The sequence below is a fragment of the Cyrtonyx montezumae genome, unplaced genomic scaffold (genome assembly GCF_038088225.1).
Source record: "Cyrtonyx montezumae isolate F1298 unplaced genomic scaffold, pur_monq_1.0 scaffold_11, whole genome shotgun sequence".
Classification (NCBI taxonomy): domain Eukaryota; kingdom Metazoa; phylum Chordata; class Aves; order Galliformes; family Odontophoridae; genus Cyrtonyx; species Cyrtonyx montezumae.
This window is the reverse complement of record NW_027071837.1, coordinates 13,516,457-13,542,794: the sequence shown is the minus strand read 5'-3', so window position 1 is coordinate 13,542,794 and position 26,338 is coordinate 13,516,457. Positions and strand designations below refer to the sequence as shown.

Here is a 26,338-nt window from a genome sequence, read left to right as displayed (position 1 = left end):
AAATATTTATTACCAAAACTTATCCAAAGAACTTGTGTTTACAATAGGTTATAAGCTGGGAAAGACCTTTCTGGAATCCAGAGATAAACTGTTGTTGTTAATTCATACAGGAAAGATGCTACACATTCCTGAGTTTATAAGCACTAATGTTAAACAGCTCTTTTAAAAACTAGATATACACATTAAGACTGTCAGAAATAAAGATATGCATATCTGCTTTATAGCTTGAAAGTAACCAAGAGTACATTTAAATATAATTAAACAGCAATAAAGAGCATTTTTACAATGTATCTAGCCCTCAGTGGGAGATCAAGAAACACTACCATCAAGTGGCCAAGTGAAAGTTATGCCTACTTGCAGATTACCTCTGAAAATCATAGATTAGATGTACTGAAATGATGGCTGCTTTGTAGTGTCTATAGCAGGACAACACTGTCTTCTTCATATTTCCAAGACAAAAACGATCAGATTACAGTTGCATTCTTCAAAAAGTTGTGTGGGCACCTGTATCAGATTTTCAAATATTCAAGTGCCCAGAAGCTCCTGTAGAGATCTTATGAGTTATTCAGAGGCTTCCTAACCATCTGACTGATACTAGGCTCATACTAAAAACTCGTTCCCCTTACCGGCAGGCCAGGCAATCCTTTGCCTCCAGGCAATCCTTGAGGGCCCGGCTCACCCTGAAAAAGGGAAAAGGTAAAGACAATAAACCACTGTGTCCATGAAAGCAAGACTTACCCCCATCTACCCATCATACTCCTGACCTCTAAAGCAAGGCCTTGTAACTTATTTGGCAGTTGAGTATGTTTGATCTGAGTCATCATTTGCCAGACAGTGTCAAAGCATGCAAAGGATTGTCTGTGACCACTTCCCATGGCTTCAAAGACCACTACTTTGGAACTATTGTTCTACTTCCCTCCACTGCTGGAAGGCAAACCAGAACATCTCAGATCGTCATCTTTGAACATTCACAGCAGTTTATGGAAAGCAGCAAATAACACATGCTGAGACAGAATAAAGTCCTTGTAATCCGGCTTGCAGCTTCAAGAGTGAGGCAAATTTAACAGCCCTTCTTTGAGTTTCAGCCTAATGCAACTCCACCAAGACAGTGGCTCCCATGACTTACACAGTGGCTTTGGCAAGCTCAGTCTGCTCCCAAACCATTCTGTATATGTTCTAGACTAATTCAACATGCCTATATTTCACGTGTGTAGAGAATCTTTGACTTGAGTTCCACAGGGCTTTTACAGATACAATGATGAGCTAAATGTGTACCTCACTGAATGCTTGAATAACAAAACAAATGAGAGAAATCTGATTATTTCAGAATAATGTGCATCAGAGTGAAAGCAAAAGACTTGGTGCTTCTTATTTACTTTTCCAAAAGGATTTGCTTTTTTTTCCCCATTTATTTTTATATAACCATATTTCACAGGTCCAAGGAAAATGAAATAAAGTTAATTTATTCTAGGATTAATGATAGAAATCTTTAAATAGCTTTGAGATTTATCATTCTGGCAGGTATAGATTCTACAGTGATCCACACAGCCCTGAGCCAACAATATTTTTATTTAATAGTCCTCTGGCAGATTAAACTAATGCAGAAAATAAGTATGATTTGGAAAGATAACGGCCTTCACTGTCTAATAGTTTCTTCAGCCTTTGTAACAAGGAGATGGGAGGGATTGTAAATTATATTTACAGACCTTTTCTCCTTGTTTCCCCTTTGGGAATCCCATGAATTCTAGTATTCCAGTGGATGGAGGGGGACCTGGAGGGCCCGGCAGTCCTACGTCACCCTGAAAGCAACAGATGAAGACATTAACATAGGCAGAACATGCTTGATTTCTTAGGAAAGTTGCTTGTGAACCAGAAAGTCTAATTTTATGCCCTGTACATAATTTTTGTGTGCCTAAGTGCTGGCACAGGAATTTGGTCTTGGAAGCCAAAAATTCTGAAAATTAAGATGAACAAAACACACTGCATTTGTTTCAGATAAGTTGTGGATATAAATCACGGAAAGATCAGAGGAAAACAAACAAAAAAAAAGCCTAATATTTAAAATCAACAGAAAAACACTCCAGAAACACTTTGAAGAGAAACATGGAAACAACTGGAAATGTAGTATACTGAGAACTGATTTTCAAAGCAGAAGAATCAAGACCCAAACTGAGACCTTTGAGAAGCCCCAATATGCCAGTGTAAACCCTCACACAGACTACAAGATGTCCATTTAAGATACTAAGAATATAAATTATGCATCTGTTAACCCAAAGAATATTACAAAATTCAAAGAGCATAAATTTAGAAGAAAAATTCATTACAAGAGTCCATGTAAACTAAAGGACAGATTCAAAAGGTGTCAAAGAGGACCTTGTGTTTTGATAGCCATGAAAATACTCCACTGAAATGAGATTTTCTTCCCTCACTTCATGCAGGAAAAGCTCCCAACCTCTTTTCTGTGCAAAATGTTATCAGCAACCAGCAAGACTATTCAGTATCTGGACTGTCATTCAGTCCAAAAGAAGAAAAGGAAACACAAAAGAAGAAAATGATGGAATCTGCCACTGTCAAGAGGATAAAGTTATGATGGAACATCAGAGTATAACTGCACACTCTTTCTGAAACAGAACAAGATTCACCTACTTTTTCTCCTTTCTCTCCTTGAAAGCCTAATCCCATATTACCCTAGGGGAGAAAAAATATGACAATGAATAACAAAACATCAGCAACATCAGTATCACTGTCATTGAGGCACACCATAATGATAAAAAATAACAGCCAACAATCAGGTGTGGAAATATGACAGAACATGGAGGTACTTACTTTCGGACCTGGTGGCCCAGGGGGACCCACTGGACCCTAAATGTGAACAAGATCAAGATTTTATTTATTTTGACTTAAGGAACAATGCTTGGTATCTGAAATTCCGTTTAATCTCTGTCCCCAAAGCAAAAGCATGTGATAAAATTATCTTCTACTCTTCGTATCTATGAGAAATGGTGTAACCCTTTGGCACTAAGGTTAATTAAGACCAAATCTTGATTTAAAAGCAAAACATATTTAGTTTGTTTTTACGGCTGTCCAAATAAAACTCACTTCTAGTATCTTAAAAAAAAAAAAAAAAAGCTTTTCAGCATATTTCATGATGAGAAAGGCTCTTAACATGAAGAGATAGCATATTTCCTCTAGTCCTGAGATAAAGCCTTCAGAACAGTACTGAGTACTGTTTGTAGTTGGTGCTCTAGGGCTTTGCCGGAGCTCTGACTTGTGACTGCTGTTCTGAACACTTGAGAGAACTTTTGCTCTGGTGATTAAACAGTCTGAGTTCAAGTATTCCACACCCTAAGAATGCGCTTCGTCCTTTTAGACACACAAGCTTCTGCTCATTGTGGTAGACAAATATAGTCAAGGATGGAAAATTGCCAACAATTTGAACTTTTATATCAAGAATTACAAGAGTCAAGGTCTCTTACTTGCAAACCTGGTAATCCTATAGGGCCTGCAGAACCTGTCAGACCTGGAAAACCTTTGGGCCCCTACAACATGAACATAGGAGAAATACAGAATGCGTAGCACCTATCTCATCAAGCAATCTCAGAAAACATACAATAACAGCCCCCATTTATGTACATTTATTTAAATTCTAATATAACCCAATTCACATTAGAAGATAAAATTTGAAAGTCATAAGTTACAGAGTTGATTGGTAGAAGGGAGATTGATTTTCATAAGGAAAATAGAACAAAAAATAGCAAAATCTGACTTCTGCTACCATAATGCGGATTCATTCATACCATTAGAAAACTGGAGTTACTCAGCCTACTGGTATAGAGAAAATACATGGCCCATTAATTTGAAAAGTGTCTTTATAGAACCAATATAAGGATAAGTACCTACTTTCCATAATATTCTTAAAAGTTATGATTCTTCAAATTAAATAACTTACAGAAATACCGTCCAATCCAGGAAGACCATTTTCTCCCTAAAAATGAAAAGTGCATCAATAAAAATACCATTGCAACAAACTATGAAGGGCTATAAATACATATTTGTCTAAATGGAAATATTCGCTTTTAGTTAATATTCACTTTTAGTTTTGACACCCGTGCTTCCATCAGAACGGCTCCAAAACTCAGGAAGAATAACAACCATTTTATTTACAGGTAGCAAGAGAAACTGAAGTGGCATTAAAAAGTTGTATTCATTGTGAAAAAGCTGGAAAAGACGCTACAAAAGCTTTCATTACAAAAACACTATAAAACATGTTTTAGTGCTGCAAAGATCATGCAATTTCAAGTTCTGAGAGTATTCCATGTAGTCGTTTAAAGAACAAATGGTCTTTTTCACTGCTCTGCATCCAGACCTATCTAGGATGCCCATGCTTAACACTATGAGCTACATAAGCTGCAGCATCAGCCTGAAACCTCTGGCACTTCAAAGAGTTTCTCATCCTGTGTTTTCTCCTACAACAAATCTTACCTTCATTCCTTTAAGGCTGCCTTGAGCAAAAACAGGTTCTCCTTTAAGACCTTTTGGGCCAGGACGACCCTGATAAAGAATAAATATAAAAAGTAAATTTCTGGAAAAAAAAAATTTGGTTTTAAAAGATACTGTATTCAGTATAAAGATCTTCTGGCTCCAGTAAACTGCAAAAGCAGCACTGCAGTGGTATTGTGAGAATTTAAGACTTTAAGACTTTGAAAAAATAACATTCTGAAAACAATTTTCCTGCTTATATTAGAGTTTTCTTTTCTTTTAGGCCTTTGAAAACTTTTAAAATTCTCCTTGAATCTGTCTGATATGCTGTAACTCACACACATACGTATGTGTATTTTCTATAGCACTGTAAATTACCATATTTACTTAGAAACAGTGAAACAACAACAAAAAAATGTCAGATTGCATGAATCTTCTGAAAAAGCAGCTGTTATAATTCTAGATTTACACAATTTATTTTAATCTTGATCATTTCATTCAATTTATCTGAGGTGATTTCATGTACTTGACACCTCAATTCAAGAGGAGTTAGCTGATCCAAGCTAACTTGCCAAAAGTATAATCCTACAAGCATGACAAAATAGAAATTTAAGCAGAAGGTATGAGTAAATTGGTTACTTCAGAAAATTGTACTTTAAATTGCTCTTGCTTTTGTTGCTTTGTTTTTTTAGCATTACATAAACTACAAGTCTGGATGACATGTAAAAGAGACACATGATAAGTTCCTTTTTTGAATCAGCACACCCTAACTTGAAAAATTCCAACTGGAAGATGTTTGACAAGTTGTAGTTCTTAAAAAGTTTACCACAGACCCTTCCGAGTCAGCTCAAATGTGGCCAGTGACAATGGGGTAGGGTGGTGTGGGAGCATACTGTCACAGGACCTTCATTTTAGCCTCAGAAGTTAACGTTTGCACAGTAAATAAGAGTGGAATTTCAATAAGAAAATGACACTGAGCTCTAAGAATACTAAGGAGCTTGGGGTTATTAGGGTTCTTCCTAAGAATGTGGGAGCTATTTTTTCACCACTGGTAAGAGAAACAAATCTTGGCTTAGTGACAATAAAACACTACAATTGCTTTAGGACATACTGGCAGCCCGGGTATGCCAGGAAATCCATCTGATCCAGAAACACCAGGACTCCCAATGGTTCCATTGCAGCCATCGAGGCCAGGAGGACCCCTGGGTCCAGACTGACCAGGGTGACCCTGTGTAAAAGGGAAAAAAAAAAAGAGTTTGACTGACAGGTGGTACTTTATTAGCAATTCTGCCCCTTAGAAATCGATGTCTTCCAAATAGTAATACAAAACAAAGGAAACAGGCAACTCCTACTCAAGTTCAGTGTATGACAGGCTGCAGTAGAACTAGGTTCTTCAGCCAGCATTCATTCAGCCAGAGCTTAAATCCTAGAACATCGGCTGGATTCGATTATCTTTTCCTCCAAGGGATAATTTTCTGAAGTACATAACTTGTGCATGAGCAGGTCCCGAAAGCACAATCCGAAATACACAGCATATGACACAGTGCACAGTACAAGGGGGCACCTGACAACGATAATGGAAGTTGCTCATGTAAAAACAAGGACAAAGGCAGGTTCAACAATCCTGAGCATTTGTAATTCCAATCAGCTAAAAGTTTCAGTGACTTCTCTTCCTCTCCACTATGGATTCTTTCTTTTAATAGCTCAACAGATGTTCCAGCTCCAGCATCACATCATTCAAGCAAACCAGCTTTCCTTGTTATATAAAACTTAAAACCTTAGGCAAAGCAACTGGAGAAAGATCTAATGAAAAAAAGCAGTCTTTAGAAGATTTTTTTAATGGTCAATTAATAATTAAAAGCAGAGGAGGAAAGGGTTGCACCTAATTCTGATTTCATACCAGTTTAACCCTACTGTACCCCTATTAATTTGACTCATCACTCCAGTGGTGCAAAGGAGATAAAAATTAGAGCCGTTAGTTTTTCTTCAGTATCATGTGGATATGCATTGGCAAAACAAAAGGAGGCAGAACTGTCAGTCACACTGCCCAGGTAATAAGCTCTTTATTCTATCCACCTGTTCCTGTGGCACTCAAAGATGATGCTTTGTGGTAAGAAGAAAAATGAAATTCAGGGAGTAATTATCAGTAATTGACAGTTCTCTCCCTCCCCCCTGTACACCCCGATTTTGTATCATTCCCAGAGTATTTCTGTGTGATCCCAAAGATTCATCTTTAAGGCATGGCATTACATGAGTTGTGACTCATACTCAGAAAGTAAAAAATAAACAAGGATAAAATGGAGATAAACCAGAACATTAACAATCCTTCATGCTTGACACTTAAATCAAATTTGTGTTGCTGAAAGTCTTCCCAGACCAAGCCAATAGCATATGCTCTGACCAAACTTGGTGAGAACATCGCAGTAAAGTAAACCCTTTTATCTAAGGTTCTTAAAATGCCTTGCAAAAACACGAGAATGCAATAATCTTCATTTTATAGTCAAGAAGCTGGGGTCACACAGTAGCCTAGTCATACTCCCAAGGATGCACAGCAACTTACACTATAATTATGTAAACGCTCAAACTGATCACCAGTGTCAGCTGCTACTGAAAGGGCCATTGCATGCTACTTGCAGCTCATACCTATCCTCTGTGCTAGCATAAGCACAGGCAGAGCAGGCAAGAAACCAACAAAGCAGAAAAATAACTATTCTGTTTCTTAATTTCAGCCAGACAAGTTCCTTGGTCCAGTGCATTTGGCAACTAAGTGTTGATTTGTGCCAACAAAATGGAAAGGAGAGAGCCCAGATCTGTTTGTAAGGTGCAAACTGAATCAATGTAAAGTGTATATCCATTGCAGGATCAAGGCAGTTCACCCAGACAGAGATAAATTTTAGTTTAACAAGACATAGAAATTACATAGAACATAGGACATAGAAAGTAGTCATCCCAAAACATTAGCTAGAGGCATCACTGTGTATATAGTACCAGTAGCCCTGATGATTGAAATCTGCTGGTCAAAGCACCCACCCGTGGCATGCAAGCAGGGGACATGCCAGGCCCCCAGTGAAGTGATGTGAAAAGGCTGAAGCACCAATTTATTGCCTCTTGTATTTGGTTCTTATAACTTCGTTTGCTCCCAAATCAGAAACAGATCAGTGGCAAGCCACCCACCTCCATCCATACAGTATGCCAGAGCCAAGAGCAGCAAGCCCCTGATGCTACAAGGCTGTGACTGCAAAGGAAGGCCAGAGTGGTCAATTCCGATGAGGTCTTTCTCTTTACTTACAGCAAGAACACAGAAGGTATGTGAGATAAGCACACACATATCTGGTTACAACATGAGCTGGCCAGCTGCAGGGTTTAGGGAAGCTGAGCCAACATCTGCCCCTCAGATAGATGAGGAAACCAAGCTGCTGAGCCTCCAGGGCTGGTCAAGAGCCAGCTGTGGCAGGCAGCTAACCAACAGGCCTCGTGCCCTGGGAAACGCTTTGGGCGAGATCTCCTAAATCTTGGCCCAATACAGTGTCCAAGAGGCCCAAAAAGATCTGAGTATCCCTATAATACACGAGAAGGGCTCACAAAGAGGATACAAACTATGCTGACTACAGTGACTGCTTATGTGTATTAAACATCTGTGGCCCTGTCACTTAATCCCATGGCATCCATGTCCATGGTTCTGAGCCAAAGCATGACATAGATGGACACACAGACACATGTTGACGCTATTGCTCTAGAAGAAAAACACAGGATTTCCTACTTTCTGGCTATTGTGCAATCAGAATTCATTATGTTTTGTTTTAAGAATCTTATCTGTGGTGATAGTGAACGTGCACAACCAGCTTCCTCAAGGAGTCAAAAATCTGGATGAAATGAAGCTTTCCTACAGGAATTTTAAACTCCAATTAAAACAGTTATTTTTACGTAAAAAACAGTAGTCAATAGTTTCACTCCACTAGCTCTAAGAGTTTCACCCCGTTTATTCATTATCAGCACCTCCCAATTCCTGCATCAGACCCATCAGTTCAGCTCAATCACCTCAACTGACTAAGGTGCAGAAGAAGCTTTTACAGTTGTTACTTATGACATAGCAGTTACTAGTTTACAAACCTGAGCTAAGAACAGGCTGGAGAGATTACTTTTGCTCTCTGTTCTCACAAAAGGGGGCATTCCTTAGGAGACAGATAAGGAAATCTGAGCTGTTCATCTAGGCTCTTGCTTTATCTGACTCTTTTGCATATACTAACGCTGTGATCCCAAGTGACCTCTTTTCTAAATCAAACAGCCTTAGCACAAAGGCCATCCCAACAGGAGAGCTCAACAAATATTTAAAAACAGGGAAACAAATGCAACCAAGGGTGAACACAAAACTAATTGAATAAGCAGGTTCATGGATTGCTACAGCAAAGTGGCCTCTTTACAGCCTTGCCAAGTGCTTGCATTTCCTCTAGGAGGGACACAAAATAGGGAACTTTGACTCTCCATGTAACTCTTAACTTTCATTGCAGACAAGTGCTTATTCTTCATACAAATACTTCTTTCCAGAACTCCTTGGACGGTTTGTGAAAAGCAATATACATCTCCAGCTTCAACCCTTGCCAGGGGTGTTCTTGAATCTTGTGCTATGGGAAAAAATAAACTTCCCAAGTAGGGCTAAGGATTTGACGGTTTCCTCCTCACTGTGACACAGAAGTGCTAGCAATAAGCACATGCTGCTGCTGTATTTACTAGATTAAAAGGATTAGTCAGGCCAGCTGCAGGCACATGATTTAATTGCCACCAGTATTCCCCAGGGAAATTCTATGGAACACTATTTCCATTACAGTCAACAGTGGGATTGTCCTCTGAACTACAGTCTTGCAGTCTTTCGGCCATGACTAAAATATACCTGCCCACACTAACATACCTGCAGGCTCAAAAGATGCTCTCTTCACATTTGGATGTTAATTCTTGAACAAAGATAGTGATATATTTTTACTTTTCTCTTAAATATATCAGCACACATATGCTTTCACTCCCTCGCTCTGTATTTCACAAACATGTAACATGCATCCATTTGTGTTCACAACAAACCGAAGCTGCTCCCTCTTCTGAAATGTGACTGGCAAAAATGTAAATATTTTCTCAAGCAGCGGTGTTTGCTATTTTCAACAGGAATGGAAGCATTTGTCTCAATGGCTAGAATGTAAACAACATGTCCTAGTTTCCCTGCCCCCATTTTCTGTCTCGCAGTTGTGACACAGGTGACACAAAGGTGAGCGTTTCACTGTTCATAAGAGGCAAAATCTACTTCTTTCCCGTTCACCCACCTGCTCAATACTGTAAAGCAGACAGAGTAGATCTGCATACGCCAGAGGTTTTGAATCCTCTCATCTGCCTCCCCCACTCAGTCCTTGGAATGCCTGCTGCTGCCAACTACCTGGCAGTGGCTTTTGCTATATCTCTATCCTCCCCTTATTGTTGGGAATCCCCTTTCTCCAGAGCCTCATCTGAAAAAATACCCTGAGAACAGCATGTTCCCACAGTGTGTTCAATTAAATTAAGTATTATGGGAACAGCTTGTTCTCTTCAGAGCTAGAGAGTTAGTTGGCTGGTGGGAAAAGAAAAAAATAGCAGCAAGGGAGTAGAGCAGGAGAGAAAACAGGCAAGGATAAACTGAGGGGGAGAGAAGAGGCCAGGAAGGAACTGGAATCGAGCAAGCTCTTTCATGGGGCCAACTGTGCATTTTCAGCCAACCTATCAAAACAATTCAGTTTTTGATAGGAAGTCAGAAAATACAGCTCAACTGTGATGAAGCTCTTGGCCAGCAGAGAAAGTAAGGTAGATGGGAAAGACAATAAGCGTGCTCAGAAGCACAATCATGCAGTAAAAAAATATCATCAAGAAAGGAAAAATAATTCTAAAACCAGAAGGAAAAAATACTGAGAGAAGAAGGATATGTGGGGCAACTTCTAAAGCCTGCCCAGCTAAAAGTCCTCTGAGGATAAGAACTTCTAACACATCTTTCCAAGAATCACTGGGGAAAACCAAAGCAAAAGAGAGATCACCAAAATACTCCAGGCATATAATTTTCAGTATGATGGAAGAAACAAATACTATAAAGTTCAAGTTGTAAAGAAACAAAAAAAAACCTCCTGATGGTGAAGGAAAGTACTTACCAACTCCTATCACATGGCAAATGCAGTACTTACCTCTTTTCTGTTAAAGGTTTCTGAAAGGCAGAGATCTAAAACAGTACTAGTACCTAGTCTGAAAGCGAGAATTGTTTGGAGACCTCAGCTCTAATCACTGTTTCAGTTCACAGCATAGGAAAAGAAGATTGAAGGAGATCTGATAACAGTTATCACATACAAGAAGGTTACTGCAAAGAAAACCGGAACAATCTGCACCCTGAGCCCACAACAAGGAAGATTAGATCTAACTACAACAAACTCAGTACGAAAGGCTGAAGTTAGGGAACTGGATTTTTTTTCAGAGAAGTTAGGGTCTCCATCATTACACAGTATGAAGAACTGACATTTCCTTCCAGAGAGAAGTGACATTCAAGTGACTTGTATTTACACATGCAAACTCACTGGGATCCCGTTGATGCCTTGAAATCCTGGAACTCCCATTGAACCCTAAAATAAAAATGAGAACACATTATGTTTCTCTTTATCAATCTGTATATTTCAGTCACTAGTGATGTACTTTTCACTCCAGCATTTTCAGACCTGGACTTCAACAAAGGAGCAAGCTATCTCATGTAGATTTTCTCTGACCACAGAGGTCACTGCAGATATAAACTGAACATCTGAGCTTGACTAGGTGCCAAATGAGTGTTTCAGGAACATTTTAATCAGGCAATTTAAAGGAAAAACATAATCTCCTATTGCACATCTGGGAAAAATAAGATGCCAGGAATATCCAGTGTAAATTTAACTCTCAGTGTGACAACTGATCTTCCAAGAGTTTCAACAAGTCTTACAGGTTCTTCTGTCTATATTTTGATACCTCCACTCAGGGATAAGCGGATAACTGCATTAATTTCAGACCACCTCTGGCTGAGTTGCAAGTGAATACCACTTCGTTGGTTCTACCACTTTGGATAATAGTAGAACAGGCAGTATGAGCAGGACACTCACCCTAAATTACTCTTGCTTTGGAAATCTAAAGTATACTGCTTCTATGAAGGAGAGGAAGGTATAATCTTACTGCATATTGTTATTGCGTATGCAGCCATTTCAATGGACAGAAACAGAAGTTCTGGAGTAGATAAAGGACTATGTCAGTGCAAGGTAATCGATTCCAGTTGTTAGAGGCTAGTTCCAATTCTGGATTTCTGTCTCTTCCAAAATCTGAGTTTATTGACTCCAGTGTTAACAGCTAGAATTGTGAAATATCATTCATATCAGCAGTCAGTGCTTGCTATGAGTACTCCTTTGCCTTTCAGATTAATGCGATACTGAGGCAATTACTTTCATTGTCATCATCTTCAGTTTACTATGCTCTCTGCCTTATGAAAAAGAGTGACTAGAACTTCAATGTGTTGACTAATATTAAGCAAAAGGAAAGAATAACTGCAGCATATGAAAGCAGAAGTGTTCTGGCACTCACCTCGCTATCTCACCTACTATCAGCTGGCAAAATGTGGCAAAACAAGCTCTGCTGGTCTTGGTTCCTAACCTAGCTAACCTTTTTTTTTTTTATTGGCATACATAATTTGAGCATTATGCATCAGACAGACTGGTAAGACATTCTGGACAGTCCTGGAACACAAGCCCTTGTTCTGATGTCCCAGATTTCCTTCAGGTTTTAGAAATAAGGAGCAACATATAGAGCTTCAAACTATAGTCCTTGAAACATTCCTTTTATCCAACCATATATGCATGAGAATAGAATTGCATTCCAGTTCTTTTATTAGACAGCAACAGACATGCCTATCATATAACATCTCTTAGGCTGTGTGGTGGGAGCATGTATTCTGCATTACATTATGCAATTAGACGTGTTGAATCCTCAGTGCACAACTCAAAACTAGCCTAGAGCACAACGTAAACTTTCCTTGAGGTAAACTACCTTCATGCATCTATCATGCACTCTATATTAGTGAAAGTATTTGACCGTACTTCCACTGACTCTTCTGCTTAGTCTGAACTTCCACCTTTGCTACTTCCTAAGAAGCAGTAGCAGAACAAACCCTCAGGGCATTAAAACACATTTGCTATTGTGCCCATTCATGCACATTCCATTCATTGACACTGATGCTTTATATTGGGTTATTCTATTTAGCATAGCAACTTCTAACATTACTTCTGTTATAAACAGCCTTTCACCTGCAAAACTCAGTTGCAGGTTCTACTCAATATCCATTCCCTTTTTTAGATGTCAGCTCAATATCTTCTACACAGGAATCAGCTCCAGATCTCCCTGAGTGATGTGCAAATGACATTCATCTATCTTTGGGCAGGTGAAGTGGCAACAATAATATTCTTCTAGCTATAGTTCATATTCGAGGATAGCTACAACATTCAGCAGCTTTGGAAACTGTGTTCTCACTTCAAAATAAAAGACAGGGATTCTCTAAGCGTATTAAAGTAATACTCTGGTGTTCTTACCCTTTGGCAGACAGTCCAAGATGCTCTTCATATATTCAAACATAGATCAAACAGGACAATAGATTGATTGCAAGAAAAAAAAAAAGAAAATTCATTGTCGACCCTACCTTGTTGCCCTTGTGTCCAGCTGGTCCAGGGGGGCCCACTGCTCCTCTCTCACCTTTTGCTCCTGGCAAACCTTCTGGACCAGTAAATCCAGGAGCACCTATCGGTCCCTGAATCCCAACAGGCCCTGGTCGACCCTAAAATACAATAAAAATTAATCAACACACCACGTTCATAAACTTTCATTTGCTCCATCCTGCTCAATCTTTAACATAACTTGATACTTCCTAGGTTAGTTAGGAATAAAGCTTTCCCCTCGCATATAAAAGATAAGGATTGCTTGTAGATATGTTTCAGATAAATAATGAGTCACAGAAATTTCCCTTTTATCCCTGGAAGATTTATTAATACCCATATTGCTGCAGAAATGTGGTAAAACAACAGTGCTTTGAGATGAAGCTGGCTACTGCTTATGAAATTTACAAATTCTTCTTCCAAAGGTGATAAGCTTTTTTTGTTTATGCTTCAGTTCAAGTACAACAGAAAGACAAAATAAGATGCAAGAAGTGAGAAGGTCACGTGTAGTCAGAAAGCACACGTTGGATTATTTGAGACTAGTGCCGTGGTTGGCTCAAGACTAGAATTAATTCCACAGTGAATTAACTTATATTCCACATTGATTACCTTCTTGACAGGGTGTGAATTTTGACTTCACAAGCTAAAGAGGCTGCAATGACAAACCACCGCCTAAAGAGGGCAACCTTTTTTAAAACTACAGGGCCTCATCTGTGACTGATGAACTTCCATTGTTCTATCACTGCAGAGACGGGCAGAGAAGTCTGGTACTTGCTTATTTAGCAAAACAATGCTATAGAAATACTGCTGTAGGCGTTCTGTTTTTTTCTTAGCCTCAGAAGCTGCCATTTGACAGCTGAATACTTACCATGGAGTTTCCTGTTAACATTTTTACCCTTCTCAATTTCAGAGAATCTGAAATAAATCAACAAATTCTAAGGTCCCACAGTGCTGGTAGAAACTGGCAGTATAGGATGTGCTTTCTAATGGCAAGATATGGAGTGGGTTACCCAAAGTCATCCATGCAAGGAATCAAGCCTGGCATTAAAAGACACAGAATGGAAAAAGAAGTTTAGAAGAAAATAAATCCTCCTCTCAGTTCTCATGCTCATGTCCGTGGCATTGTGTTTCTCTTCTATTTCCCTAACTCCTTAAAACAGCAAAAGGAATGCAGCTCCCTGCTGCAAGGGTTTTAATAGTCTCAGCTGGAGACATACAAAGTCTTCACTCCATGCCTTGGCAGGTAAAAGACTTTGCTGTTAATTTAAAAATGTATTTTTACATGATAATAATCAAATGAAATGAAAGAATCTGTAATTGATTTTTTTAATTTGTTTTCTAGGGGCATTTTTATGCCTAATTAGGCTAAAACATTACATCCTATGTTCCATCACTCCCGGAGCAGTTTCCTTATGAACTTCAGCAGTTCCCTCACGTCACTCTGTTGTGATTGTTTCATCTCAGCCTTTAACAGAGGTCAAGTACAGCTGTTTCACATTTCATACCTTTTCTGCACACACACTATGCATACTGTAAACTTCCAGGGGAACAGGCTCCCATCTGAAAAGGCTTTTTAGTTGGTTATTTTTTTTCTACTTTGGGATAATTATCAATGGAATCTTTTATAGTGGGACCAACTGATCATAGCATTAATCCTCAAATCTTCAGCGGTCCTTGGCAACCATGCAAAACAAGGAACACGTTGTGAAAATCACATGCTTTGTTCTCACTGTCTGTTTCAGCTTTAACTTCCCAAGCTATTCAGAGTCTTGCAGGCAATGCTTTGCTTAAAAGATGTGGTCTAAGGGCTGCTCACCTCAAGGCAATGCAGCCATGCAGATACACTTGTACTGAGCAGGCCAGACACCAGCCTTGATCTCTAAGGAAAATACACAGAATTCCTCAACCATTTCAATTGTTAACACCTCTGTATTCAATTAGTTTGTCTCTTTAATGACACTGCTTCAGGATGACTGGAAGTGATAGCTATGAAAATTTCAGGAGGTTTTTGTTTTGCACTGCTGCACATGACTGAGACAAATGTACCAAGAGGAGACAGAGGAGACGAAAGAATGATGGGTTGTGCCTGCACCCAGCTCTGGGGCTGACAGAAAAAAATAAGCATGTTCTGAGTGGTGTTGGTATCCACAGGTAAAAAGCTCTCTTTTGCCTTAGTACTGTTCAAGAGAGATTTCAACACTGCTTGAAGATTCCTTCCAGTGCCTTAAGAGTGCCACAAACTATAAAGACACAGTAAAGTGCTTCTAATCTCTCTGATAATGTGATTATGCCATGATAATCAGGCTCTCAAGAATTTCTACTGTTTCTTTTGAAGTCTGTGTGGATGGAAATCATATTTTCTATGCTGAAACAAAGGACTTTGCTGCTAAAGAAGCCATGCCTCTCATCACTCAGCAGCACTCCCATGAACTGTCCCAAGACAAACGCATTGTGAAGAGCAGGTGCTGTGCTGTGCTATGCAGGAGAAGTGCCAGGAGAAAAGCACAACAAAGACTCAGGTTTTCCCACAAGGTAAACTCACAAGGTTCAGTGATTTCAGTGAGTTTACCTTGTGGTAAAAAGTAAGTGCCTCATCTTTACTGTGCTTTGGCAGCAGGATTGCTCTCACTTCTCACTTAGCCCAAGAATGAAAAGAAAACACAGCTCTTTCCAGTGAGGACAAGATTAATCATCAAATGTGAACTGGATCAAAAAGAAACTTCAGGGAATCAACAGAGTCCTCCGTTTTTAGCTATATATATATATATATATATACATACACACACACACACACAGTCCAGTTGCCTGTAAAAAAAAACAATGTTAGGAATTGAAGAAAATGGTACCATTTCTGCTTTTTTTTTTTTTTAATGGAAAATTATAGAAATTCATTAACTCCAAGCAAGGACAAAGTCTATGAAATTACTTCAACTTGTGAATCTTTCCATAAATGCCCACTAGGAATTCCATATATTTGAAACACATGACTTGCATTCTCAAACACATTCATGTATCAGGCTTTCAGCACCCAAGCAGCACCAAATTAGGATACCTATTCCCCTGTAATGAATATCTTGGGGGAAAATGAATAAGAATGGTATCATATCGAGACACAACTGTGGCCTTTTCATAAGCAATTTCAGAATTTTGTGCCAAGCTTCAACATGGGTTACATGCTTCTCTGTTATGTACATTCCCATTGCAATCATTTAAACTATAGAGATGTCTCAGGCCCAGGACTCTGCTCTTGATATACAGCAAAGCAGGAAAAACGGCTGGGGATAGGAAGCACCCATTGCTTCTGCATCACCACCCTGCAGAGGGAGGGAGATAAAACAAATGCCTCCAAAACATACTTGGATCACAGCATCCTTGAAGAGGGAAAAGGCTCTACAAAATGAGTCATCTTCACTTCATCCTGTAATCCACTGCCTCCCCAGGTGCCATGAGGAAAGGTCAGTTTGGTGGGTAACAGGAGTCTCTAAGGAATTCACTGCTGCACAGTTGAATACATCACAGTTTCTCCATTGTCCATACCCCTTTTGCCAGCTCTAATACCCCACATAAATTTTTGCCCACTTCAGCAAAGCTGCTACACATAGCACTGCAAATTCCAAACATTCTCCCCCCCCCACCCCCAGTGCCTCTGTTAGCTTGGAGAATCAAGAGTAGATCTGTTCTATCTTTCACTATGCAATAGAACACAGGTAGCTGAGGTACAGAACCACTGGAAAGTCCCTTATTTCAGGAACAAAAGAAAAAATCTTACAAGTGCCTGCTTAGCTGGGGACAGTTACACTAGACTCACTCATTACCAGACATGAAATCAGTGGCTCATCAGCAAAAAAGAGTGCTGAAACTCAGAAAGCTGGACAAGTTGATTATTAACCAAGCAGAATACTACTCATCAAGTCAGGCAGACCAGCTTCAGTTAGCAAGTTTGCAGACCTCCATGTTTCAAAGAAGAAATGTTATTATTATTTTAAATAAAGATCCTTTCAAAGAAGAAATGTTATTATTATTTTAAATAAAGATCCACTGTATGTAAAAAGCCACTGAATTTAAAGATGTTCACACTTTCCCAAACTAATGAACAAATCTATCAGATTAAGAGATGTTTTCTGCAATGTGGCTTTTGACTTCTGTTCTAGTATGATACTAAGTCGTACAGAATCCCAAGCTCCTTCTTTTCAAATAGAATTCAGTGACCAGGGTTTTTAAAAAGGTCTTAGTTTTTTTTTTCCTTCATCCATCATTTCCTCCAAATTGTTAGACAAGATTTACTCCACAAGTATGTTGTCTGTAGTCTAAAGCATTTTTTACTCAGTTGATTACATGAAGGCAAACCAAAGAACCAGTCACTCATGGCACTAGAAATGCATATTCTTGTATCCTCTGCACGAGGAGCGGAGTCCAGCTTAAAACTCTGAAGATCAACGTGGCCTGTCACCCATGCTGTGCAGAAAGACCCGTGCAAGGAATGGCCCTTCAAGATGTGTATTCACCTAGGTCAGTGGCACAAAAATGCGTTTATTCCTTCCCCATTCAAACCACAGCCACTCTTCCTAACCACAAACAATGCATTACAACAGATGACAGTACTGACACACCAAGCTCAGGTGAAATGACTGTAAGTGACATATCACAGCAAGGCAGTGGGGTCCACTAGCATGAAGGGACCTCTTAATGGCACAACCTTTGGGTCAACCAGTCCCCCTTTCTAGGTCTCTACTTCCTCCCCTCCCCTCTCATAGAGGATTCCTGCAGTGGTGGTTACCTCCTGCCTGACATGCAGCGCCTAGCACAAGTAGCTCCAATCTCATCTGGGGCCTCACAGCTCTACCTCAATAACAGTAATTACTGATGAAAAACCCTTCACTACTTTCCTAAATTACAGGTTAGTGCTATGCTTGCATTCCAGCAAAAGTAATTATTTTCCCTACCGAAAAATGCTTTGTACTTTTAAAGACAATGATTCTCCAATCCCTCTACAAATTCAGGAAATTTTGATTCAGAAGGGTGTCTGTATTTCTAGCATATAACTTACTGATCTACACAGCTTCTGTTATCACATCCAAGGAAATAAGGGACAAGAAAAAATGTGCCATGCAGCAGTCTTGTTTCATTCAGTATCTTCCCCAAAACCTATCAGTTTTTCCCCTTTGATACTCTGCACGTGTTTGTTTTTTAGAAGGTATGATCTCACAGTAATCACTTTTTGATTGTTAGAGAAGAGAAATACTCCTGTACCATGGGGAATTCTATAGTTTATCACTGATTGCAGAGGTTTTCTGTTTATGCAAAGCAGAGCTTGGCACGTCACACTGCAGAGAGCCAAGGCTGCACCAGTCATCCCAGGAGTAATCTTTTAATACAGTAATAAGCAACTGCAACCTGTTTCTCATAATAATTCCCAATTTTAGTTTATGCAACAACAAGTACTTTTGGAATTAGTGTTTATTTCTATTAAACCAGACTAGACATGACTGCAAGTAGAAAATCTGTGTATATATATGGCTTTACATACTATTTTTAACGTTTAAAAACGAACAAAACAACAACCACTTTGATTCTAATAAATGACTTGCTTTCTGAATCCTGTACTTCAGTAACAAGTAAAGTTACAATTGAAGATAAGCCACATAAATAAATAACTTGGGTATATATCTTGGATATGAAAAAATACATCTTTATTTAAACTGGATATTTAAATCTCTGAAAAATATGTTCAATATTCTCCCTTTCCAGTGAAAAGATATTTATGGAACACGTTGATCCAATCAATCCTACATATTTGCTATTTCTGTTAAAAGCACACAGAGACCACATACTGTAGCATTTCTCCCTCACCGCAGACAATGCCAAGAGTGACTCAGCATTAAATCTAAGTAATTACTCCATTTTATACTCTGCAATCATTAAAGAAATTCCTAAAAAGAAAACCTTTCAACTCAGATTGCTTTTTTGCTTTGATGTACTGCAATCTCTGGGGTAGATAAGACAGCAAGAGCACATGGAAAGGCTCCAGGCCACAGAGAATATAGACAATGTGAAAGCAAGCAGGCCTGTGGGCTGCACCCTCTCCCTGAGGGATGCCAAGGTCAGGCAACAGCCCTCCTGCACCCAGCACCAAGGATCATACAAAGGTACTACGGGGTACAAATAGAGGCTAAGGGTACAATCTGTGGGGATACTTTAAGATAAGGAACAAGTAGTGAGATTTATGAAGTATGGTGGTGCCTTACACTGTATTTCAACTAATGAATAATGGTTGCAAGGAAGTTAGGAGTTGAAGCTTATATAAAGGGGCCATACTGTAAACTTGAATGACATCAACTTGCTCCCACCAAAGGCATAACTCCAAGTAAAGGCCATATTTCAGAAACTGTACGGGTTATTGTAGTTTGCAGACAATAGATACTGAAGAGATATTGCAGAGTATCACATCTGAGGTGATCACTCCTGAATCCGCCAGCTTACCCACTGTTTGTTTAAGCTAATTGGCCAGGAGGCCCCAGGCAGCCTTTCTCAGGTGATCCCTTCCTTGTGTTGTTTTTTTTTGTCATGAACTTTTCACTTCTTGCCACAGCAAAAGGGTTCTTTGGTGAGCCTTTTCTACTTTAAACTCAAAGGGCAAAGTTAGTTTCCTACACAAACAGAGCACAGCTCACGTAGGCAGCATATGAGAACTGACAACCACACTACTCTGAAATCAGGCGTGCAGAAGCCTGGCAGGGCAACTGAGGAAATGGAGCATAGGGCAGAAGGTGAGCAGCAGCAGGCAAGAATGCTCCCCACACCTCTCAGAGCTTTGGCACGATGCTACGCTCATTAACATTCCAAAAAGGAGGCTTATATGGAAAGGATGTGTTATACAATTAAGAAACCTTAGCAAAAAAAAGTCGCAGCAAGGCCTAGCTGACTTCAATTTGCTTATGAACTAAGCATTTCTTCTGTAACAAAAGAGCACAGTACAGCCAAGGGTTTGAATGGTTTATGGGATTTTATGGTCTTTTGCAACCTCAGTTCATCTTCTCTCCCTCAACTCTTTGGTGCCTAATCTCTAAAATATGTCTTAGAAAGCCTCTACAGTTCCCCGACCTATTCACATAGGACAGCAGCTGTCATAACATTTTCCTGCCCTTAACTGAAGGAAGGACACTTTGAATATTATCTACACCTCTTGACAGCAGCACAAGACACGAGCTGAATTTTAATACAATAGCATTAGTTACTTTGGAAGGAAATAGAGTTTTTCTCTAGGACCTCTTTCCATCATCATGCTGGCAAAAAGTGTTTGTGTTCTGGGGAACAAACAAGTAGTTCTCAGTGGGAACGTGGCTGCAGGAAATGCTGGTGGTGGAAATGCTCCTTGGTGGTCACTGCCCACACCAGGAGACGGAGCAGGACAGGAAGAAGCTCAGATCCCCAGCTCTGCTGTCTTTACTTGCAGGGCTTTTCTCTAGCTAGACTGATCTACAAATGCTGCTGCTTCTTAGTGATAAAGTCTCCTAGGGAAAACTAGTTTAAAGTCATGGTGACTTCATGGGCTGCTACAGAATAATTACATTTCTCTGGTCACCAAGTCATACCAGGAGCACTGCCCATGTCACCACAGCTTCTGACTCTCTTCAAGAAGCACCCTCCATTACACAACTTCTCCAAGGATCTTCTACGAGGTCATGAGAAAAGAAGATGGAGCATTGTGCTTTTTTCCCTTCCACTTGGCCCTAGCACCCCACAGAACAAACCAGAAGAGCCCAGTGGTTTTCCAAAGAGCTACTCAGCCAAACTGCCACACTACCTCCCCCTCCGGCTGGCATTTCCAAGCTGCCTTCCTCATGGACTCAAGCGACAGAAGATTCATTGTTGCAAAAAAATGCTGTCGGTAGAAAATTAGCTGTATTGAACAGCATACTGAACGAGTGAAATCTTGCCAGTGTGGGTCCTGTTAAGACTATTAAAGAGACACTGTATCTAGAAAGGCAGGACGGGTTCAGCCACATGCTGAAGTTGCACAGACTCAGATCTCCGGAGGGTCTGCTGTGCCCAGATCTGTTAATTCGCTCTGGGCTCCTCTCCAGCTCTTTCTTTTGCAAACAACCCAAATTTCAGTTTTCTAATTCCCTCATAAGCACAGCCTATAAGGAGGTGTTCCCCCAGAGGGATGTGGGCAAGGAGCAGACAGAGCAGCACAACTGCCCACACCCATCTTTTCCAAGCACCAGTGCTCCTCAGCAGAGATGGGTGAAACCCTCACTGTCACTCTGAGGGGCAGTGACACTGATTTTCATGTGTCCCACAAAGGCACGGGCTGTAAGAATCCAGTCTATTCACCAAGAAAAACTGTTGTTCAAATCACCCAGTAGCAAGGAAGCAGGAAGGACTGCAAAGCTCAGATAATTCCTTGCCCATCAGCCTTTACATCACTCTTAAGGACACGTGGGATTTTAGAATAAAAAAGACAGACTGAGATAGCAGTGAAGGAAATGAGGAATTGCTAATAAGTATGTAATAAACACCACTCCACTGGCTCACAATTTTTAATAATACATTAATATCCTTCTGCTATATTTAATATATTAAGAGCTTTTTGTTCTTTCTGTTTGAGAACTGGAAATCAAGCACAGTCAGGACATGTCCCGCTCCCCCAGTAACACAGGAATAAGGAGATAACAGAGATAAGGAGCAGACCAGAGACATGAGACTATACAGTGGGATGAAGAGATGGAAAAGGAATTACGGAAGCCCCTTCTGCTCTGCAGATGATACAAAGAGCTTTCTATTTACCCCATGCTGTGGGAACAGAGCATGTCCTCTTGCACTGGAACTTACCCAAACATGACTTTCAATGAGTTCAAAATGGAACAAGGATGGAGAAACTGGCAATGAAAGACAAAAGCCCTTAAGGTTACAGAGCTCTAGTGATCTCTTACCTTACTTTATGCCTTTCTGTCCTTTCTAAAGGGCCTCCTTATGCTAGAGTCAAGAAAATAGTTCATGAACCTTTTAGGGAAACATCACTCACTGGTGCTCTTCATTGCAGTTTCAGCTACAGATACTCCATTCTCAGCTTTGGTTTCTATCAGCAGAAAAACTAAATTCCCAGTCTATTTAAATCGTGACCAAGACTAACTTCTGCAAGTTTAATCTCAGTGCTTTTAAAGTAGTTTTACAGAGGCAGCCACATGGAAAAGAACATGCAGACTTGCAAGAACAATTGAAAAAGTGACAATGAAAGACTTCAGGCAAAGATTTAAATATCTCACACACTTCTAGAGAGAAAACACCCACTAATCATCAGGAGCTAGAAAGAAATTAACGGTACCAATCCTTCACACTCACCAGTTGGACTCTGCTAAACACTGGGCTTCACAGACAAGGCCCTGCCCCACTAAGTCCACATTCCTCCCCTTGTGAAATTTTAGACCTGGCTCCTGAGCGCGATGCCTGGGCCAGGCTCATCCCTTTCCAGGTTGCTGCAGTGTCAGGTCATACAGTTTTTAAACTCACACTGGGGGCTTGAGAACGTTTTGATCCAAGAAACCTCAGAGTACCTGTTTATTTCACATAGACTCCCAAAACCACAAGATGTTTTCTGTAATGCAAAACTTTTCAATCTGAATGCGGTATCTGAATAGCTCAGAAATGTTTATTTCATTACAGATGCAAATACTAGCTTTGTCCTTGACTCCAAAGACTTAACAGTTCCCACATAATTTGACACTTCTACATTAAAGTGGCTATCAATGAATCATATCAGTGAACTGACACGTGCAAATACCATTGGACTGCAGTTTATCTGAATAGATTACAGTAAGAAAATGGTAAGATAAAATCTAAGCAAAAAATGATAAGTGTATGACACCTCAAGGGAGACAGATCATTTGTTTTTCATGATAGTTACTCCAGATGAACATCGGAGGATCCTGTGATAATGGAGGAACAATAGTATCACACTGAATTGTTAACCAGCAGCTGAAGCTCTACTATGGCTATCATTTTCCTTGTTTCACATTTTATGGAGTCTTCTTGTTAACTTCTTCACCAATTCAGCTGAAGCACGGCAACATATCTTGGTTCAAATGCTGTAAAATTATCAATAAAATAAATAATCTTCACATGTAACTTCTTGACTTATAATCTTCATAAAAGTTGCTCAATCCTTCCTTCATCTATCAGCAGATGTTCTGGCTAGTAATGTGGCTGTATTAAAACGATGTTAATTTTTCTTACTGTATTTTGTAATAATTAACATACTGGGGTGAGTTAGTACAGTGTAGTTTTTGCATCCAACTAAAAAAGCACAGATTTATCTTAAAATCTAGAATTAAAAATAGTTGTGGTTTTTCAGGTGGCAACTAATATGGTAACTAAAAGGTTGATTGTTAGTACGTGTTCTGTTTCTGCAGAATATAAAACCCATCATTAGAATATGGAAAGAGTAACACTGGCATTCTAAACGCAAATTTAAATGCCTGTGTCCACTCTCACCTTAGGTAATTCCTCTCCATTTGTCTCAAGTTCCTGACAGACCAACTCAGTAAGTTGCTGAGATAACTAACTACATTTAAGATCTGAACCTTTCCTCTAACTTCGTCTGCTCTCCAAGTCATAGCCAAACCTTCACTGGACTAGGATCTGAACATTGCTTTTTTGGCTCCCTTTTCTTATCCTAGAACTATGCTATTCAACTTCACTGTTGCACAGATATGTACCTATCCATTGGCACAAATAAAACAAAGTTCTAGGACAACAATCTTGTCCTTCTCCCATCTCATCTTATTAGGCATTACTTTTGTACCCTTTCCCTCTGATAACCACTCTTCATGCTGGTACAACTGAACCTCAGTACTGAATACAGCATGACACTGAAACCACATCTGAAACTGGTATATGATCTATGCTGCACATAGCTACCTCTAAGCCTTACTACAGGCTCTGATGTTAACATAATTCATATGGTAAATAAAGTTGCCTTTTCCTGTGGAAAAAAAAACAATTTTAGTCACTGGACCATGTCCGACTCACTAGGCATTATATTCACAAGAAAAAAAACACAGCAAAAATTCTCATTATCCACTAAGGTCATTCAGCCCCTAAAGATGCTTCTAGTTAGAAGGCAGGCAGGGAAAGTAGGCCACTCACAGATCTGTCCAGTAAGGGGTCAATGGCAGAACAATAGAATCTCTGCAAGCAGTTTCCCCTATGTTTTGCCTCCCAGAGCCTTCCCAGCACAGACTGCTTCACTAAAAATTATCTGTTTGAACAGATAATATTAGTTGAGATTTAAAACTCAGATGGGAACCGTTTGCTTATTCAAGATAGAGAATTTAAGAAAAACCCTCTTCCCAGAGATCTGTTACACAGCAAAGCCAAGGGGAGTTTTGCAAACATGTAAACAATTCACTTTAAAGGGAAAAAATGGAGCCTGTGAATTCTCATTGACACACTGCTTAGAAATGCACTGACTGAAGCAGGAGTGGAGGGTAGTAGATGCTGTAAACCTGCAAACGTAACACTTTGGCAAGGCTCCAGTTATCTCTAGAGGCTTAAGCAGAGCAGGTCCAGGCAAAATTTTACTGCAGTGCCTGATAACAAGGAGCACCAGGCAGCCAGGGGCTGGTTTACCCAGTAGTGACAGAGAATAAGCTGCAATTAGCAAAAATAACTTCAACTGCTGTCAGAGAGTGAGGGAGAAGGGGAAAAACAAGACAGGATTTTTCATTTCTCTTAATAAGTGTTCCATATTGATCAAGATAAGGACGGAAATGAACTCTTCACCTACTTGAATTCCCACTGGCTAAGTTATATAGAATAAATGATTAATTCCAGCGTTGCTTGTCATCACTTAAATTGTATGTTTAAGTCCTTGGACGTTTACTACGTGGCTGTATTAACACTCCAAAAAGCTTCATTCATTTGTTGGTATAAACTACACTTCCAGTCTGCTTAATCTTTGATAGACAGGTCTCATTGTCCCCAAAATCCCTTGCTACACAATACAACAAAGACTTAAATGACTCTGTAGGCCAGCCCTGCTACCCACAGTGCCCTGCGCTTCCTGCCCATATATCCCTGGAATTCATGACCATGCAGATTACTAAATTACACACTAGGCCAGGGATTAGGCAGGGCTCTTTGTACGGGAGCATCTGAGGTCTGGAAGAAGATTTTACCTGTCACGGTCTGTGCTCATTAGGCCTTGATGAGAGGCAGAAGGAAGCAGCACTGCAGAAGATCACAAACACTGGTGTGATAATCAGCGATCTGTATATGATGACAGGATAACCTGATTGGTGCTGCCCTGCACACAGGTCTGGGGAGCTTTAGGCAGACAATAACCAGCCCACTATTTCCAAAGCAGCTCAGCAGCCACTTCCCTCTTGTAAAGAAAAGAAGAAACCATTCTCTGCTCTGACAGACTGCAAGCCAGAGAATGGCCTTCAGCCTTCTGGCCAGAACTGAGGTGTCTAAGTGTTAGGAACACATCCTGCAGTTAAGCAAACATACCAACAAAGCAAAAAGAGCTGTATGCTAGCTCATCAGTAGATTTAAATTAGTTGCTAATCAGTTGTTTCTTATTGCTTTCAGAAAGCTTACAAGTTACATATCTGAAAAATCTGAAAATAAAATCAAGATAGCGCTTGAATTAACACTGTAATACTTCAAAGATAACATGCCTCTTTTATCAATATGCATGCATAGAAGTAACATAGCTTCCCACCTGAAAAATCATAAATCTTCAGTAGGTCTTAATTTTGATGTAGACACCAACATATGCCCACATCAATACATCAGATGAGAGCAGTCTTTACCCAGCTGCCACTTACAGAAGGCTGGTAGCCACCCCAGGCTTTGGCTACCTTTACCTAGAAGTTCAGTCACCACTTACCGTAGGCAGGAAAAGTGCAAGGATGGAAATCAGAAGCGTGGAGAGAACAGCCTATTTTATGAAAAGAAGATTTTCTTCCTTAGGGAGTAGCTATCCCTGCCTTGTTTTCCTTCCCTTTGCTTGCATATTCTTCATTTGTCAGCAAATGATGACACCTTCCATTTGTAATTAGTTATGTTGATGTATCCATATTGGTCTGAAATGTATTATATTCTTCCCTGTAATGTGCACTCACTTGGAGTTCAGT

At 39.9% G+C, this 26,338-nt stretch overlaps 1 protein-coding gene across 1 annotated transcript in view; it reads right to left on the bottom strand.

Moving 5' to 3' along the window:
• COL4A6 (collagen type IV alpha 6 chain) overlaps positions 1 to 26,338 on the bottom strand; it is a 71,993-nt gene that overhangs the window by 24,253 nt on the left and 21,402 nt on the right. The window contains exons 3-12 of the mRNA XM_065729823.1: positions 13,184 to 13,318; positions 11,055 to 11,099; positions 5,591 to 5,707; positions 4,483 to 4,551; positions 3,950 to 3,985; positions 3,477 to 3,539; positions 2,827 to 2,862; positions 2,647 to 2,688; positions 1,707 to 1,799; positions 627 to 680 (exon numbers count right to left, since the gene is read on the bottom strand). Of these exons, the coding sequence (XP_065585895.1) occupies positions 627 to 680; positions 1,707 to 1,799; positions 2,647 to 2,688; positions 2,827 to 2,862; positions 3,477 to 3,539; positions 3,950 to 3,985; positions 4,483 to 4,551; positions 5,591 to 5,707; positions 11,055 to 11,099; positions 13,184 to 13,318 (690 nt within the window). The remainder of the gene's footprint in view (positions 1 to 626; positions 681 to 1,706; positions 1,800 to 2,646; positions 2,689 to 2,826; positions 2,863 to 3,476; positions 3,540 to 3,949; positions 3,986 to 4,482; positions 4,552 to 5,590; positions 5,708 to 11,054; positions 11,100 to 13,183; positions 13,319 to 26,338) is intronic.